The 17591-nt window shown below is 39.7% G+C and overlaps 1 protein-coding gene across 2 annotated transcripts in view; it reads right to left on the bottom strand.

Moving 5' to 3' along the window:
* The window catches only part of UBR1 (ubiquitin protein ligase E3 component n-recognin 1), a 161861-nt gene that overhangs the window by 70371 nt on the left and 73899 nt on the right, over positions 1-17591 (bottom strand). For both annotated transcript variants that reach the window (XM_024349144.3, XM_063794833.1), the window contains 9 exons: positions 17036-17160; positions 14848-14900; positions 13632-13734; positions 12452-12500; positions 11900-12054; positions 9763-9862; positions 8340-8440; positions 4162-4248; positions 2753-2934 (listed from right to left, as the gene is read on the bottom strand). In XM_024349144.3, coding sequence (XP_024204912.1) covers positions 2753-2934; positions 4162-4248; positions 8340-8440; positions 9763-9862; positions 11900-12054; positions 12452-12500; positions 13632-13734; positions 14848-14900; positions 17036-17160 — 955 coding nt within the window. The remainder of the gene's footprint in view (positions 1-2752; positions 2935-4161; positions 4249-8339; positions 8441-9762; positions 9863-11899; positions 12055-12451; positions 12501-13631; positions 13735-14847; positions 14901-17035; positions 17161-17591) is intronic.

The raw sequence follows: 17591 nt of genomic DNA on the forward strand, positions 1-17591 counted from the left end.
AAAAGTATCCACAAGATTTTTTTTTTGAGATGGAGTCTCGCTCTGTTGCCCAAGCTGGAGTGCAGTGGCACAATCTCTGCTCACTACAACCCCTGGCTCCCAGGTTCAGGTGATTCTCGTGCCTCAGCCTCCTGAGTAGCTGGGACTAAATGCACGCGTCACCACACCCGGCTAATTTTTGTATTTTTAGTAGAGACGGGGTTTTGCCTGTTGGCCAGGCTGGTCTCGAACTCCTGACCTCAGATGATCCACCTGCCTCGGCCTCCCAAAGTGCTGGGATTACAGAGGTTAGCCACTGCTCACAGCCCTCAACACATATTGTTTTAAACAGCAGTGAAAGCTTGTCTTTAAAAAGGGCCAAAGGGGGTACTTTCAATATTTTAAATTTCTTGGAATGCTCTTCAAAGTAACATTATTATGTCTCCTCCCTTTTATCACTATAATAGCCCACAAAGCACAGCTCAGAAAATTAACCAATTTCTCTAAGAGCATACCACAGTCAGAACTCAGAAAACCAGATTTACTGATGCCAATTCCAAGGTGCTATCCATACCTGTAGTTATAGGCAATGTCTTTCTTCTAAGAAAAAAAGAAAAACTTGTATAAGCCACCTTTTTCAGGCAAAGAATTTGTTTCCAATAATGTAATAACTGCAGTCATTTTTATTAGAAATAATAATGTGAAATAAGTGAACTGATGTGTAAATGTGTACCTAAAAGTGCTAATGCATACAAAATAACGGGTTGGTTATCTTTTTGTGCATAAAGGTTCCTAACCTAACTTTACTGCACACTCAATGCATTTATCAGTATAAAATTATATTCAATAAGTACCTTAGAGTCTTCACTCTGACCTTTCTAGAATGAAAATAGTTGAATTTCTCTTGCCATAAAATACATTTTGGAAAAGCATAATTTAAAGTGACTATTTAACTTTTCCTCCAAAAATTGAGTTGGCCTCTCCTCCTCCCATTCCCCCTCCCCCTCCCCACGGTCTCCCTCTCCCTCTCTTTCCACGGTCTCCCTCTGATGCCGAGCCGAAGCTGGACTGTTCTGCTGCCATCTCGGCTCACTGCAACCTCCCTGCCTGATTCTCCTGCCTCAGCCTGCCAAGTGCCTGCGATTGCAGGCGCACGCCGCCACGCCTGACTGGTTTTCGTATTTTTTTGGTGGAGACAGGGTTTCACTGTGTTGGCCGGGCTGGTCTCCAGCTCCTAACCGCGAGTGATCTGCCAGCCTCGGCCTCCCGAGGTGCCGGGATTGCAGACGGAGTCTCGCTCACTCAGTGCTCAATGGTGCCTAGGCTGGAGTGTAGTGGCGTGATCTCGGCTTGCTACAACCTCCACCTCCCAGCCGCCTGCCTTGGCCTCCCAAAGTGCCGAGATTGCAGCCTCTGCCCAGCCGCCACCCCGTCTGGGAAGTGAGGAGCGTCTCTGCCTGGCCGCCCATTGTCTGGGATGTGAGGAGCCCCTCTGCCTGGCTGCCCAGTCTGGAAAGTGAGGAGCATCTCTGCCCAGCCGCCATCCCATCTAGGAAGTGAGGAGCGCCTCTTCCCGGCTGCCATCCCATCTAGGAAGCGAGGAGCGTCTCTGCTGGGCCGCCCATCGTCTGAGATGTGGGGAGCGCCTCTGCCCCACCGCCCCGTCTGGGATGTGAGGAGTGCCTCTGCCCGGCCGCGACCCCGTCTGGGAGATGAGGAGCGTCTCTGCCCAGCCGCCCCGTCTGAGAAGTGAGGAGCCCCTCCGCCCAGCAGCCGCCCCATCTGAGAAGTGAGGAGCCCCTCCGCCCAGCAGCCGCCCCATCTGAGAAGTGAGGAGCCCCTCCACCCGGCAGCCACCCCGTCTGGGAAGTGAGGAGCGTCTCCGCCTGGCAGCCACCCCGTCCGGGAGGGAGGTGGGGGGTCAGCCCCCACCCAGCCAGCCGCCCAGTCCGGGAGGGAGGTGGGGGTCAGCCCCCCGCCCGGCCAGCCACCCCGTACGGGAGGGAGGTGGGGGGGTCAGCCCCCGCCCGGCCAGCCACCCCGACTGGGAGGGAGGTGGGGGGTCAGCCCCCGCCCGGCCAGCCGCCCCGACTGGGAGGAAGGTTGGGGGTCAGACCCCGCCCGGCCAGCCGCCCAGTCCGGGAGGTGGGGGGTGCCTCGGCCCGGCCACCCCTACTGGGAAGTGAGGAGCCCCTCTGCCCGGCCACCACCCTGCCTGGGAGGTGTACCCAACAGCTCATTGAGAACGGGCCATGATGATAATGGCGGTTTTGTGGAATAGAAAAGGGGGAAAGGTGGGGAAAAGATTGAGAAATCGGATGGTTGCTGTGTCTGTGTAGAAAGAAGTAGACATGGGAGACTTTTCATTTTGTTCTGTACTAAGAAAAATTCTTCTGCCTTGGGATCCTGTTGATCTATGACCTTACCCCCAACCCTGTGCTCTCTGAAACATGTGCTGTGTCCACTAAGGGTTAAATGGATTAAGGGCGGTGCAAGATGTGCTTTGTTAAACAGATGCTTGAAGGCAGCATGCTCGTTAAGAGTCATCACCACTCCCTAATCTCAAGTACCCAGGGACACAAACACTGCGGAAGGCCGCAGGGTCCTCTGCCTAGGAAAACCAAAGACCTTTGTTCACTTGTTTATCTGCTGACCTTCCCTCCACTATTGTCCTATGACCCTGCCAAATCCCCCTCTTGGAGAAACACCCAAGAATGATCAATTAAAAAAAAAAAAAAATTGAGTTGGTAATTTTTGGTTTGCTTTATTTTACCTCTCTTCCTCCATAATGGAGTCTTCTTTCCCAGGCATTTCTGATGTATTGTCATACATGAGTTTATGAGTTTCAATGAAGTTTTTCTGTAAGGCAGACATCTGAGCCATGATCTTCTGGCGATGTAGCCTAGCAGCTTCAGCTTTTCTTTTTCGTTCTGCTTTTTCTTTATCATGAGTAATCTGGGTATTAAGAAATGACAAATTTAGGTAAGATCCACTGTTAAACATTTACATACGCTGTTTGGATGGCAAAATTCCTTAGAATAAGATTCTGAAACCCTGATTACCCCTTACATCCTGGATTCAGTTTAATGTTTCAAAATTAGCATTACAGGCTGCATGACATCATACAACTAATTATTCCTTTAGTTATTTAAATAATTTACTGTAAAAAGCTAAGAACCTTAAATATCCAATTAACTGCCTTTTATACTCAATGCAGGTACCTTAAGAAATAAAATTAGATAAAACAAAATTTTAAAATCATTTGTCAATCACTTAATCACTGACAATTTAAATAATCTTGATTTCTAACAGTTACTTCTAAATGCACTGTTAAAAATGAGAAATTTAACAATTTTTTTAACTTTAACAATATTACTGAGATATATTTGGTGCATGTTAATTTTCTATTCAAATTTACATCATGTGTTTTACTGAACATGTAATAACCACAAATAATATTATTCTAATAATATAAATTTTAGAATCATCAAAACCTGATTCACTATATTATAGCAATAACACAAATATTATTGCATTTCATTGAATCTAAGATGTACCATTATCTTATATTTCTCTAAAACATGCTGTTGATGAAAGTCATTTATTATGAGACATATCCCAATTTAAGTCACTAAAATATATTAAAAGTTAATAAAATATGGTATTTTGCTTTTTTGTTTTTGGGATGGAATCTTGCTCTGTCACCCAGGCTGGAATGCAGTAGCGTGATTTTGGCTCACTGCAACCTCCGCCTCCTGGGTTCAAGTGATTTTCGTGCCTCAGCCTCCCGAGTAGCTGGGACTACATGAGCAAGCCACCACATTGGGCTAATTTTTGTATTTTTACTAGAGACGTGGTTTGGCCATGTTGGCCAGGCTGGTCTTGAACTCCTGACCTCAAGTGATCTACCCACCTCCGCCTCTCAAAGAGCTGGGATTTCTAATAGAGCTCTACAATATATCAATTTCTCCTGTTTTTGCAAAATACAAAAATTATACTGAATTGTCACGTACCATTAATCTCCACAATATAGAAGCATAATGAATAAAAGATGGACAGATCTCATATACTTCACAATCAACAGGTTTCTCCTAACAAAAAAGCAGTAGCTCCCTTATACCAGTAAAGTTCAAAGACAGAGATGAATGTCACCATTACTACAGTGTTATTACAGTGTCATACCTCATCATTCTTAATAGATTCCGATCCTGATGTGGTTGCTACAATTAAACAAGATTTTTCTCTTAATCGCTTCACTGTGTCAAACATCTGTGAAAAACAGATGAAACATTAAAAGAGTTAAGTTAGACTGTTAGACCGACCAGGAACAGAAACATTCACTAATCTGATTTTAGCATCATATCTCCAAATGTCTTTCACTTAAACTATTTCAATATATGAAGAAAAAAAGTGACTCTGACTGTGACAAACGCCTCCCCTGATCAATGAGCAATCCAGATGAGGAGGAGGCCACTGGTAGCAGAATCAGCAGATTCAGTAGGCTGGGGGCATGCCTCTGTTAGCTTTCAAGAGATTTGCCAGGAAACAAAAATTTTTTTAATTTGAAATAATATTTTTGTGCAAAAACACATAAAAACAAAGACACAAAATGGTGACTGCTCTTTGGGAGGCGGAGGCGGGTAATCTCAGCACTTTGGGAGGCCAAGGCAGGTGGATCACCTGAGGTCAGGAGTTAGAGATCAGCCTGGCCAACATAGCAAAATCCTGTCTTTACTAAAAATACAAAAATTAGCTGGGCGTGGTGACCCATGCCTGTGATGCCAGCTACTTGGGAGGCTGAGGCAGGAGAATCGCTTGAACCTGGGAAGTGAAGGTTGCAGTGAGCTGAGATCGTGCCACTGCACTCCAGCCTGGGTGACAGAGCGAGACCCTGTCTCAAAAAAAAAAAAAAGATACAAAATGGAAAGTAAAATCCTCCTCTCCCTGATTACAACACCTCTATCAGAATATATAATTTTTATATTTACATCTATTTTCATAAAAAGAGATCCTACCATACATACTGTTTCATACATCCTCTTTTCACTTAATCATTTATCTTCGGAGACATTTCGACATTTCTTTTTTGGTTTGTTGTTTTTTTTTTTTTAACAGAGTCTTGCTCTGTCACCCAGGCTTGAGCGCAGTGGTGCAATCTTGGCTCACTGCAAGCTACGCCTCTTGGGTACATGCCATTCTCCTGCCTCAGCCTCGTGAATAGCTAGGACTACAGGTGCCCGCCATAACGCCCGGTTAATTTTTGTATTTTTAGTAGAGACGGGGTTTCACCATGTTAGCCAGGATGGTCTCGATCTCCTGACCTCATGATCCGCCCACCTCAGCCTCCCAAAGTGCTGGGATTACAGGCATGAGCCATCGCGCCCAGCTATCCTCGGAGACATTTCCACAACAGCTTATACAGAACTGCCTCATTCTTATTAACAAAGCTCATGGTTTCAGCATGAATGCATTCATTAATTCATTAATTCATTCATTCGACAGAGTTTCAGTCTGTCGTCCAGGCTGGAGTGCAATGGCACAATCTTGGCTCACTGCAACCTGTCTCCTGGGCTCATGCCATCTTCTCACCTCAGCCTCTCAAGTAGCTGGGACTAGAGGCGCACACCACCATACCCTTGACTAATTTTTGTATTTTTTGTAGAGATGGAGTTTTTGCCACATTGTCCAGGCTGGTCTTGAACTTCTGGGTTCAAGCAAGCCACCCACCTTGGCTTCCCAAAGTGCTGGAACTACAGGTGTGAGTCACTGTGCCCAGTAAAATTTATTTATATTTTGAAAGAACCTTGGTCTCATGAGGAAAAATTTCCCACAATGAACACCTACAACATAGCTTTAAATCAACCATCTGGATAGAGTATCTAATGTTTTTAACAGCAGATACATGTGCTTTTCAGATATTTTGATAATAAAATTTAGTATTCTAATTGAAAATGAATTTTCAGGACTAGATCTGCAATTCATAACACCATCTCTATGGGATACGAACGCTGAACTAAATGGTACCTCGATTTACTTTCTTAATAGTTACCTACTTTCGTTTGATTTTATAATCTTAAAATAATATTGGCTAGTTTAACACAAATACTAAATATTCATAAAATCTACTTCAAGAAGAATTTTAATAATATCACTTTTTTTTTTTGAGACGGGAGTCTCGCTTTGTCGCCCAGGCTGGAGTGCAGTGGTGTGATCTAGGCTCACTGCAAGCTCCACCTCCCGGGTTCAAGCCATTCTCCTGCCTCAGCCTCCTGAGTAGCTGGGACTACAGGTACCCGCCACCACACCTGGCTAATGTTTTTTGTATTTTTAGTAGAGACGGGGTTTCACCATGTTAGCAAGGATGGTCTCGATCTCCTGACCTCGTGACCCTGCCGCCTCGGTCTCCCAAAGTGCTGGGATTACAGGCGTGAGCCACCACGCCAGGCCAATAATGATATTACATCATGCTTAAGGACTGTTTCTAATAAAGTGGTAAGAAGAGCTGCCCTCTTAAAAGTATAAATCAGTACCAAGATTTCCAATTGATAAGAATGTGAAAAATAACTACTTTATATATTCTGATTATCAAAACAATACTTAGCTAAAAACATCAGAATATCTTAATGAATGCAATGAGTGCAGAAGCTCCATAATCCTGGCTTCAGGTTTTTTTTGTTTTTTTTTTTTGAGACAGAGTTTCACTCTGTCACCCAGGCTGGAGTGCAGTGGTGCGATCTCGGCTCACTGCAACCGCCGCCCTCAGAGTTCAGGCGATTCTCCTGCCTCAGCCTCCTGAGTAGCTGGGATTACAGGCGCCTGCCACCGCGCCTGCCACCACGCCCAGCTAATTTTTTTTTTTTTTTTGTATTTTTAGTAGAGACAGGGTTTCACCATCTTGGCCAGGCTGGTCTTGAACTACTGATCTTGTGATCCACCCGCCTCGGCCTCCCAAAGTGCTGGGATTACAGGCGTGAGCCATCGTGCCTGGCCGGTTTTATGTTTCTATGTGGAGGTTTTCCATTAAAGTAACATTCCTGGCCTCTCTCGCCCCTGCTTATTTAATTCACTCGTCTCCAAAGGCAATGCTATCTACTCAATAGCTCAAGCACCAAATCCAGGAGTCATCTTTGATTTCCTTTTTTCTGAGACAGACTCTTGTTCTGTTACCCAGGCTGGAGTGCAGTGGTGCGATCCTGGCTCACTGCAATCTCCACCTCCCTGGTTCAAGCAATTCTCCTGCCTCAGCCTCCCAAGTAGCTAGGACTACAGGTGTGCCCCACCATGCCTGGCTAATTTTTTGTATTTTTAGCAGAGATGAGGTTTCACCATGTTAGCCAGACTGGTCTCGAACTCCTGACCTCAGGTGATCTGCCTGCCTTGGCCTCCCAAAGTGCTGGGATTATAGGTGCTAGCCACCATGCCCAGCCTCATCTTTGATTTATTTCCTTCATCTCTCCCATCAGACTGATGAGCAAGTACTATAGATTTTATCTTCATACACCTTCGACATGCACCTTAATCAGTTCAGATTCTTACTATCTGCATCTTAGCCTAGGTCATGCTTATTTCATATCAAGATTACTGCAACAGTCTCCTAACAGTTTCCTTACTTGTATGCCTATCCCCCATAATCCATTTACTCCACAGCAGCCAATACCATCTTGTACAAATATAGATTAGGTCACTTAAAATCCTCCAATATTTTCCCATTGTCCTAAAAAATTATCACTTTATGCTGACTTATAAGGACCTACAAGATCCAGCCCCTGGCCACCCCTCTGATCTCATTGCCTACTTTTCCATCCCTCACCCATTATGTTCCAGCCATACTGACCTTCTTTCTGGCCACCATAGAGCTTTTGCACTGCTGTTCCCTCTTCCTGGAGTACTCTTCCAGACTCTTCTAAGACTGACTCCATGTCATTAAGGTCTTAGCTCTAATGTCGTGTTTTGAGAGAGGCCTTCCCTAATTACCCAAAGTAACCCCTTACTCATCTATTGAATTACCCTGATATTTTTGTTTATTTATTTGTTTAATGTCTGTCCCTCAACTGGAGTATATGTTCCATGATAGTAAGCACCTTGTCTGCCTTGTTCCATCTAGAAATCTGTAAGTGAGCATGGCACATGGTAGGTTTTCAGTAAAGTTGACTAAATAACGACAAAAAAAAGAATAAATCTTAGTTTATTTTTAAAACTACAATAAAATATAGGAAAATAGAATTATTAACATGAAAAATAAATGATTATGAAAACCAGCAGTAAATGTCTACAATGGTACAGTGGTTTAATACTGGAGGCAAGCAGAGAATTCTTAAATATTTAAACCAAGATATGATCACTTTACTTTTTTAGTTTACCTGAAGTATCCACGTTATCATGTCCTTCTGGCCTTCTAACTGGGGAATTCCTTTGAGTTTTTCCAAAAGCATTTGTATATTCATGGCTGAACTTCCCAATCCTTTTTTAAAACACAAAATCACACATCATAAATACATAAAGTCATCTCTTGGTATCCTCAGGGAATTGGTTTCAGGACCCCTGTGGACATCAAAGTCCACTAATGCTCAATTCCCTTATGTAAAATGGTGTAGTATTTGCATAAAATCTATACACATGCTTCTGTATGCTTTAAATCATCTCTAGATTACTTATAATGCCTAATACAATGTAAATGCTATGTAAATAGTTATTAGATAATATTGTTTAGGGAATAATGACAAGAAAAAAAAGTCTGTACATGTTCAGTACAGTGACAACCATCCTTTTTCCCCCTGAATATTTTCAAACTGCGATGGGATGAATCCCTAGATATGGAACCCACAGATATGGAGGGTCAATTATGTCTTCATAATTATGTACAAATTACAATTTCTAGTTAATGTTATTTACATTGATAACCAAGGTTTGCCAATCAATCCCTTAACTTCATTAATTATTCAATGGACAAATCTGCAATCATATGATGTACTGGATTACAATGATATGATCTACTAAATTTAAAAATGACTTTAAGTCTCTCTCTTACATCTTTTACTGGCACTGCTAAGTGAAAGCTACCCTAAATATCTGTCTCTGGTCTTTCCTCTGCTTGACTCAACATCTAAGCAAAAGTGCTTAATGAGAAACAAAATTGCCAAAAATATTGAAGTGGAGGACTTTATATCCATAAACTGAATAGGTTTTTGATGTCTTCAGGGATCTAAAAAATACAGCATGTAAATAGAAAATGTTTGTCTCCTATTGTTTTTATAATCAACATGCCTGGAATGTGCTTTGAAAAAAACTATCTTAATCAGGTAGCATTTATTAGAAATCTAATTTAAAACTATCCTTTTCTTCCAAGTTGAATACAATGCAAAATGAACGTTATCATTCAGATTTCTATCATTTAAAATTCAGAAACGTTAATATCTTATTAAGACATGTCACTTGAATGCTATGGTTGACACAGCAGCAAATATTTGATAATACTGAGATGAGGAATGAAAGTTAAAAAATACCAATATATGCAACCAAAAAAAAAAAAAAGTGGGGCGATCATGTAGTAAAAAGATTGTAGTAAAGATTACAGTAAGGGATTAAAAAATATATTAGTATACTTGAAAATATTAGTTACAAACTAAGAATGCTAGGAAAAAAATTATTTCAGGGTTACCTATGTTTTAAGGACTGACAGATTAAAACTCTGTAAGATATAAACTTTCAGGATTGACAAATTAAAACTCCTTAAGATCTAGACTTTCAATGACAAATATGTTGAAGAGTGATACTCAAACATACTTGAAGCCTTATGATAAAAGTCAAATGTTACTTCTTCTTCAGGAGCTTTTTGAAGCTGTTGCTTCTCTTCTAGTAAACCCAATGCCAGAATATGAAAAGCCTGAAGGAGGAAAATAAGAGATCTTTAAAATTGCGCTTCTTCAGGTAAATATATTTTTAATTTAATTTTAATTTTTTTCAGAGACTGGTCTCACTCTGTCACCCAGGTTGGAGTGCAGTGGGGCAATCCTAGCTTACTGCAGCCTTAAGCTCTTGGGCTCAAGTGATCCTCCTGCCTCAGCCTCCTGAGTAGCTGGGGACTAGAGGTGCACACGACCACGCCCAGCTAAATTTTTTTTGGAGGGGGCGGGGGGTACAGACAGCATCTCACTATGTTGGCCAGGCTGGTCTTAAACTCCTGCGCTCAAGTGATCCTCTTGCTTCGGCTTCCAAAGTGCTGCAATTACAGGTATGGGCCACCATGCCTAGCAAGGTAAATCTATTTTAAGTAGAAGTATAAAAATAAGAAAGCTGATAGGTAAAAAACACGGAAAGGTTTCAGCAGTTCACATTAAGCAGTTTACAGAAAGAGAAATGATGAATACACATATGAAAAATGTTCAACCTGGCCCGGAGCTGGTGGCTCACTTCTGTAATCCCAACACTTTCGGAGGTTGGGGTGGGTGGATCACCTGAGGTCAGGAGTTCATGACCAGCCTGGTCAACATGGTGAAACCTTGTCTCTACTAAAAATACAAAATTAGCCAGGTGTGGTGGTGGGCATCTGTAATCCCAGCTGCTTGGGAGGCTGAGGCAGGAGAATCGCTTGAACCCGGAGGCGGAAGTTGCAGTGAGCCAAGATTGTGTCACTGCACTCCAGCCTACTCCAGCCTGGGTGACAAGTGAAACTCCATCTCAAAAAAAAAAAAAAAAAAAAAAAAAAAAAAAAAAGTTCAACCTCACTTAAAGAAAAATGAGTTGAAACAAGATCATCCTATTTTTCACCTATTACAGTGGCAAAAATTTTGGTGTTTAGTAAAATATAGAGCTGGCATAGGTATTGGGAAGTAGGCACTTTTGACCAGAGTGGTGATGGTAAAGTAAACTGGTATAACATTTTTGGAGGCCAATTTGAAAACATCTATCAAAAATGTAAAGGTATATACCAACTATTAGGAATTAGTATGACAAATACGCTCCCTTAGGTATGCAAAAACATTTGTATAAGAACGTACATTTTATTGTTCTTTGTTACAGCAAAGACCTAGAAACACCTGAATGTCTATTAATAGGAGACTACTGAAACACATTATATCCATACAATGGACTACGCAGCTATCAAGAATAAGTAGATCTATATGCACTAATGTGCAATGATTTCCAGAATATACAAAACTTTAACAATGCTTATGTCCTATATAGCATACTGGGACTCAGGGAGAGAAATTTTAACTTGGTTTCAAACATATCTCTATGGTTTGAAATTTACTAGTGAATGTATTTATCAGTGTTATAATAAAAATTGAGGTACACATATGGCAATGACAGCATTTAGAACCTGTAGACCAACAATACTCAAGGAAAAAGGAACATTTAGTTAGGCAGGTATAAATAAATATGGTGTTACAACTACCATGACGTGGCATAATTAAGTAACGTGTATTTATCTACAACAGTAACAAGGAAAAGTAGCTGCTTTCACTTTAGCTAATTCTCCTACCTCTATGAATAATTACACTTTTATCCATTTTACTAAAGAGAAAATTATTATTTGCTCCTTAAATAGGAAGTGGGGAAACCCAAGACTGACGTCTAGACCTATCTTCAAATTTTATTATACTGTCTCCTTATAATTCAAGTAAAATTAAAAATATAAAAAATCATGACACAATAACAACATGTCAATTTATTAGCATAAGTACACCTGTTTTTGTTTTCATGGGTTTTATTAAACAGAAATGGTTCCCAAGAGTAAGGATGCTAAAAACACGAGAACATATCACTAAAAAAAATTTGTACTGTGTGTAAGCTATTTTTAATGACCCCTATGTTTCCGGTGCTCTAGATGTGGTTCCAACTGAAGTTAGACCTGAGATCTTCCCTAGCTCCCCGAGAACTCTAGGACTTGATGTAGAGAAAATATTTCAGGTAAACAAACCATTTGGAGCATCCCTTCAGTCCACAAGTTAGAATCTGTGTCTATTGCCCGCTCAAATACGGTCCTGAGAATGTACATCATGATATCACAGTTGAGAAGGTTAATCACTTTGCTGAAAGCAGGGCAGAATTCAGGAGGTGGTGGTGGCGGCAATGCTATAGGAGGTGGGGAATGGATGGGGAAAGAGACAAACAGGTACATTTTTATTTGGGTTATCCTACATACTAAAGTGCAAATGTCAAAAAATAATAGGTTACATGCAAAACAACACAATCTTTTTTACTACCTTTCCAGTACTGAAAATATCAATGTTAAGTGTAATGTAAGTACTATATCAGTCACCCAAAATGAACTACATTTGTTATCAATTTTAAATTCAATCACTACTGATATATACCATATCTTAATATGTGAATAAGAAGCAAAAAGCTCTTTGCACTTCCTTGAGTTGCCCACTCTCAAAAACCAACAACAACAAAAAACTATATGCTTTGCTGATACGAAACCACAGAAAATAGTCAAAATGAGTCAATTCAGAATCTCACTTTTTACCTTCATCTTTGTTTTCTTGTTTTCTCCTTTTCTTCTGCATATGTTCAGCCTATAAAAAAATCTATCATTAAATATACTGCTTTGGAAGCATGAAACAAATGAAATACATTAAAGCAGTCAGGAAAGACCCAACCACCTATTAAAATACTTTATATACTGAAGCATGTATTCAAAATGCCTCTTTGTCCTAGAAATAAAATTGTGTTCTAGAGAAAACTAATGCAAAATAGATGAGGAATATCCCTGGTCAAAAACTTAGTCTCCATTATTTTCTACTGAAAATATTTACCCAGTACCTATTATGCACAGGGTACTATGCTATGGGCTGTAAAGTATTTACTTGATAAGGACAAAGCCAGACATCACCTTAACTAACTGATCAAACTTAACATGATCCTTCATGGGACAAAAAGACGTATGTGCCTAATAATGGGATGCAATATATCATTTACATAGTATTCTTGCCAAAAACTGTTTAAGCTGAATCTATTTGGTACTCTATAAAAATGCCGATGTTACGAAAGAAAAAAATGCAAAAGAATTATCTTCTAAATTAAAGGAGACTATTGGCCGGGCGAGGTGGCTCGCGCCTGTAATCCCAGGACGTTGGGAGGCCGAGGTGGGTGGAATCATTTGAGGTCAGGAATTTGAGACCAGCCTGGACAACATGGTGAAACCCCGTCTTTACTAAAAATACAAAAATTAGCCAGGCATGGTGGCATGTGCCTATAGTCCCAGCTACTCAGGATGCTGGGGCAGGAGAATCACTTGAACCTGGGAGGTGGAGGTTGCAGTGAGCTGATATCGTGCAACTACGTTCCAGCCTGGACAACAGAGTGAGGCTCCATTTCACAAAACAAAAACAAAAACAAAAAACAAAACAAAACAAAAACTAAAGAAACATGACAATCAAATGAGTGTGTGATGATGAAGTCCATGATGCTTGATTGAATCCTCTTCCCAAAACAGCTATTAAAGACATATGTAGTATAATCAGGAAAATCTGAATATTGCCTGTATACTAGATAACATTATTGATACAATTTTAATTCTTGGGTGACATAATGACCTCTATTAATAAGAACCAGCATGAAACTATAGAAAAAGCAGAAAATTTTCTGTGGAGTTAGAAAGCATAAAGCATTTAGGTTTATTTACTGAAAAGGATACTTTTTTCTACCTTGCTATGCTGGGTTTTGGAGTAATGATAAAAGTACATATTGAAGTCTTTCAGTGATTCATCTTTTAGTTCATAAACTCCATGGCCTGATACACCTGGTTTCCTAAATAGATGGAAAATACAAGATGAACTGCAGTGTTCTTGAAGTATAAAATATAGACAAAATAAAAACCTAAAAATTAATCTAGAAGTCAAATATACAGAAAAAAATTATGTCTCATTTAGCTTATGAAAAATTCCATTGCAATAATAAAACTAAAAACCTACATCGTGAACACAAAGCCTGATAACAGCTAAGCTGTGTTTTATAATAATGAAATTCAAACAAATCTGGAGAAGTTTGTTTTATACTAATCTAGAACTGATACCATGCCCTATCTCTAAAGCTTCTTAGAGATTTAAGAGTCTCTGATGCCTAAAGGTTGTCTGTTCAACTAAAGAACACTTCATTGACCTTAGACACTTCATTGTCTAAGGTCATATCTAAAACAGTAGGGAGACATCATAACCTTAGTAATTTGCAAATGAAAATATACTACTGAATCCTTTATATAGTACTATAAGGAAAATCACTGAGGTCAAAAGGAGTACTCCATATTTGTTCTAAACATTAAACAGCTTTTGGTTTCTATCCAATCTCTAAGTCGAATATTTCAATGAACATTACTAGATCATAAGAAAAGCTATACCCTATTTTAAAAGTTATTTGAAACTAGTAATGTATCTGTAAACACAATACTGTAACAAGTAGAAATTCACTATCAGTATCGATTTTTCAAATTTCAAAGATTAATACAATTAAATTTGTATTTCCATTTTATATACTGAAATGAAAATATTATAAAATACTGTTTTAATTCTACCAGAGAATAATCCAAAATTAGCATATAAAATAAAAATTTATAAAATAAACGAAATCATGGGTTTAGATTAATGGGAAAGAGAGTATCAGAAAAGTTCATTTACTTACTATCTAAATAAATCATCTAATATCATAAATGAGTATTTCTCATTCACTTGCCAAAAACACTCATTTTTTCAACAAACAGGTGCTAAGTGTCTACTGTGAGCCCCTCATTCTCACCCTTTCTAATCTGTATTCCACTCTTATTCTTGGGAGTTCAGGCAAGAACTTCAGAGCTTCTACAAAGTATCCAAAGTACAAGAACAAAGATCAAACTACCTTTTAGAATAAGCATAAATATTAAGCACTTACTTAAATGTGGCCACTTTGTTTATGACATTCTCTAAGCCAGTTTCATTATTTTCCTGTTGAAACAATATTTTTGTCATTTTTACCTTCATATAATGACTTCCACCTCTCTGTGAAGTGAAATACATTTTCTACTGCATCTCTAAAGTACTTTGTAAATAATTTTAAAAAGATCAATTTCCACTATTAAAAAATTAGGTCTAAAACCAATTATCTACGTTTTGGGAGACCAACTTCATAAGAGGTAAGATGTATATATAAACTGTTTAAGAAAGGTTATCTAAGTTTGCCTTCATATGTGTGTATAAGTACACACATACATCTACAGCATACACACATAGTATTACCAATACTTCAAAGAAAAGAAGCTCTTCTTTATGTAGTATGTTCATCACCCTCATCATTTATGTACATGCCCATGCTGTACTAATCCCTAAAACCAAGGTAACAAAATTAATGAGCTCCAACTAGTAATCTATAGCAATACATGTCTAGATGTCCTAATATATTCTACCTTCTGCAAGTTTTTTTCTGATTGACCTGATCTTTTCCTTAAATAGGGAACACTATTTTTTTACAAAGTCATTTAAAATTAAGATAAGGACCTAGTCAAACTACTACAGTAAGCTCACAGATTCCTGTAGGCTTGTAAAGATAAGAAATGTAACCTCCCTTAAAAATACATATATTTGGCCGGGCACAGTGGCTCACACCTGTAATCCCAGCACTTTGGGAGGCCGAGGCGGGTAGATCATGAGGTCAGGAGTTCGAGACCAGCCTGGCCAACATAGTGAAACCCTGTCTCTACTAAAAATATAAAAATTAGCCAGGCATGGTGGTGCGTGCCTGTAGTCCTAGCTACTCAGGAGGCTGAGGCAGGAGAATCACTTGAACACAGGAGGCGGAGGTTACGGTTAGCCAAGATGGCACCACTGCACTCCAGCCTGGGCAACAGACCAAGACTCCATCAAACAAAAAAACAAACAAACAAACAACAAAAATATATATATATATATATTCCTTGGCCGGACGCAGTACATCACACCTGTAATTCCAGCACTTTGGGAGGCCAAGATGGGTGGATCACTTGAGGTCAGGAGTTCCAGACCAGCCTGGCCAATATGGTGAAATCCCATCTCTACCAAAAATAATAAAAACTAGCCGGGTGTGGTGGCGTGCACCTGTAATCCCAGCTACTCGGGAGGCTGAGGAAAGAGGATCGCTTGAACCCGGGAGACGGAGGTTGCAGTGAGCCAAGATTGTGCCACTACACTCCAGCCTGGGTGACAGAGCGAGACTTCGTCTCAAGGAAAAAAATAAATAAATAAAAACAAATATACACACACGCACGCACACACACACACACACACACACACACACACACACATCCCTATTCTACCTCTTTGGAAAGCCTTGACAGCACAAATAAGTATAATTATTTTTTAAGAATCATTTTTCTAACTCATATTCAAATCTCAGAGGGAAAAAATATGAGACTCATAATCTGTAGGACTATTACCACAGTATCTGTATATACAAAAATACAAATGCCACCTGTGGTGGTCATGAGAATGCACCTTGCAGACATCTGATTACAGGGAGTAAATGACCACGTGCCTCAACTGCTGTGCTCTGGTGAAACTAAGGCCAAGCTTCTCACCAGTCATTACCAGACAATGAGTAAGGCAGAGATACTAATGCAGGCTCATTCTGGGAGACATGGGGAGGGACAGATGGAAAGGCCATTGAAGCCCAGCAGTCTGGGATGCTTCTATGTAACTTTCCTTCCCTCTTTATTTCACTGGGAATCAGATTGGCATCAGAATCTGATGGCTCCCCTTCTCGTTCCCAGATCCCTTACCATTGCCTTTAATAAAAATCTTAATGTTTTGTCACAAGATCTGCTTTTCAGAAGACCCAGATTAACACACCACCCAGTTTCAGAAGTTCCCTTTCAAGAAGTTCCCTTTTTTCCTCTGGAGTAATCTTTATTTTAAAGTAAACAAAAAGTAAAGGAGTTTCTCCCAGAATTAAAATTTATACCACTAAAGGATGAAGGGGATTGGTTTACATCTATAAGGTAATGATATAGGACTTTTTGCCTAAAATTTTGAAGTAGTTTCCAATTAAAGAAAAAGAAACATCTACCCCATCTTGAGGTAAATAGAGATAAAACCAAAATCAGACTTACATTCTCAGGTAAATTTTTGGCAATGGCACTGTGTGGCATGGGTTCAATGCAAAGCAAGTGAATGATTTCTCTCATTGTGACCTCTTCTTTGGTCACATTTCCCACTCCAGGTACATAACGCTCACCTAGTTCAAATAATTAAAAACAAAAAAAGTAGAATAATTATTTTCTATTTAAATCTCTCCCCATCAGAAGCACTTACACACAGAACACTGCATTAAATTAAATCTGTGAGAGAGGGGCAAAAGTTATTTGAATGTGTTCCCAAATCTGAATAAGAATCTATGTTGAAAGACAGAGGCAGAAAACTGTGACCTGAAGGAGAATCCAGGCCTTGTCTTAGCTTACTTACACACATACATACATATACATACATATTCGTATACATACACATACACATACTCACACATTATAAACAAGGCCCCTCAAATAAATTAGCATGTGTTTCTAACCCAGAACACATGGCTGATGGCATCTGAATGAGCAGTGGCCATCACTGAATAGCTTTTCTTTCAAGATCTTTCTCAATTTTGTCTCTACTTGTTATTTAACAAAG

Source organism: Pan troglodytes, chromosome 16, assembly GCF_028858775.2.
Source record: "Pan troglodytes isolate AG18354 chromosome 16, NHGRI_mPanTro3-v2.0_pri, whole genome shotgun sequence".
Lineage (NCBI taxonomy): Eukaryota > Metazoa > Chordata > Mammalia > Primates > Hominidae > Pan > Pan troglodytes.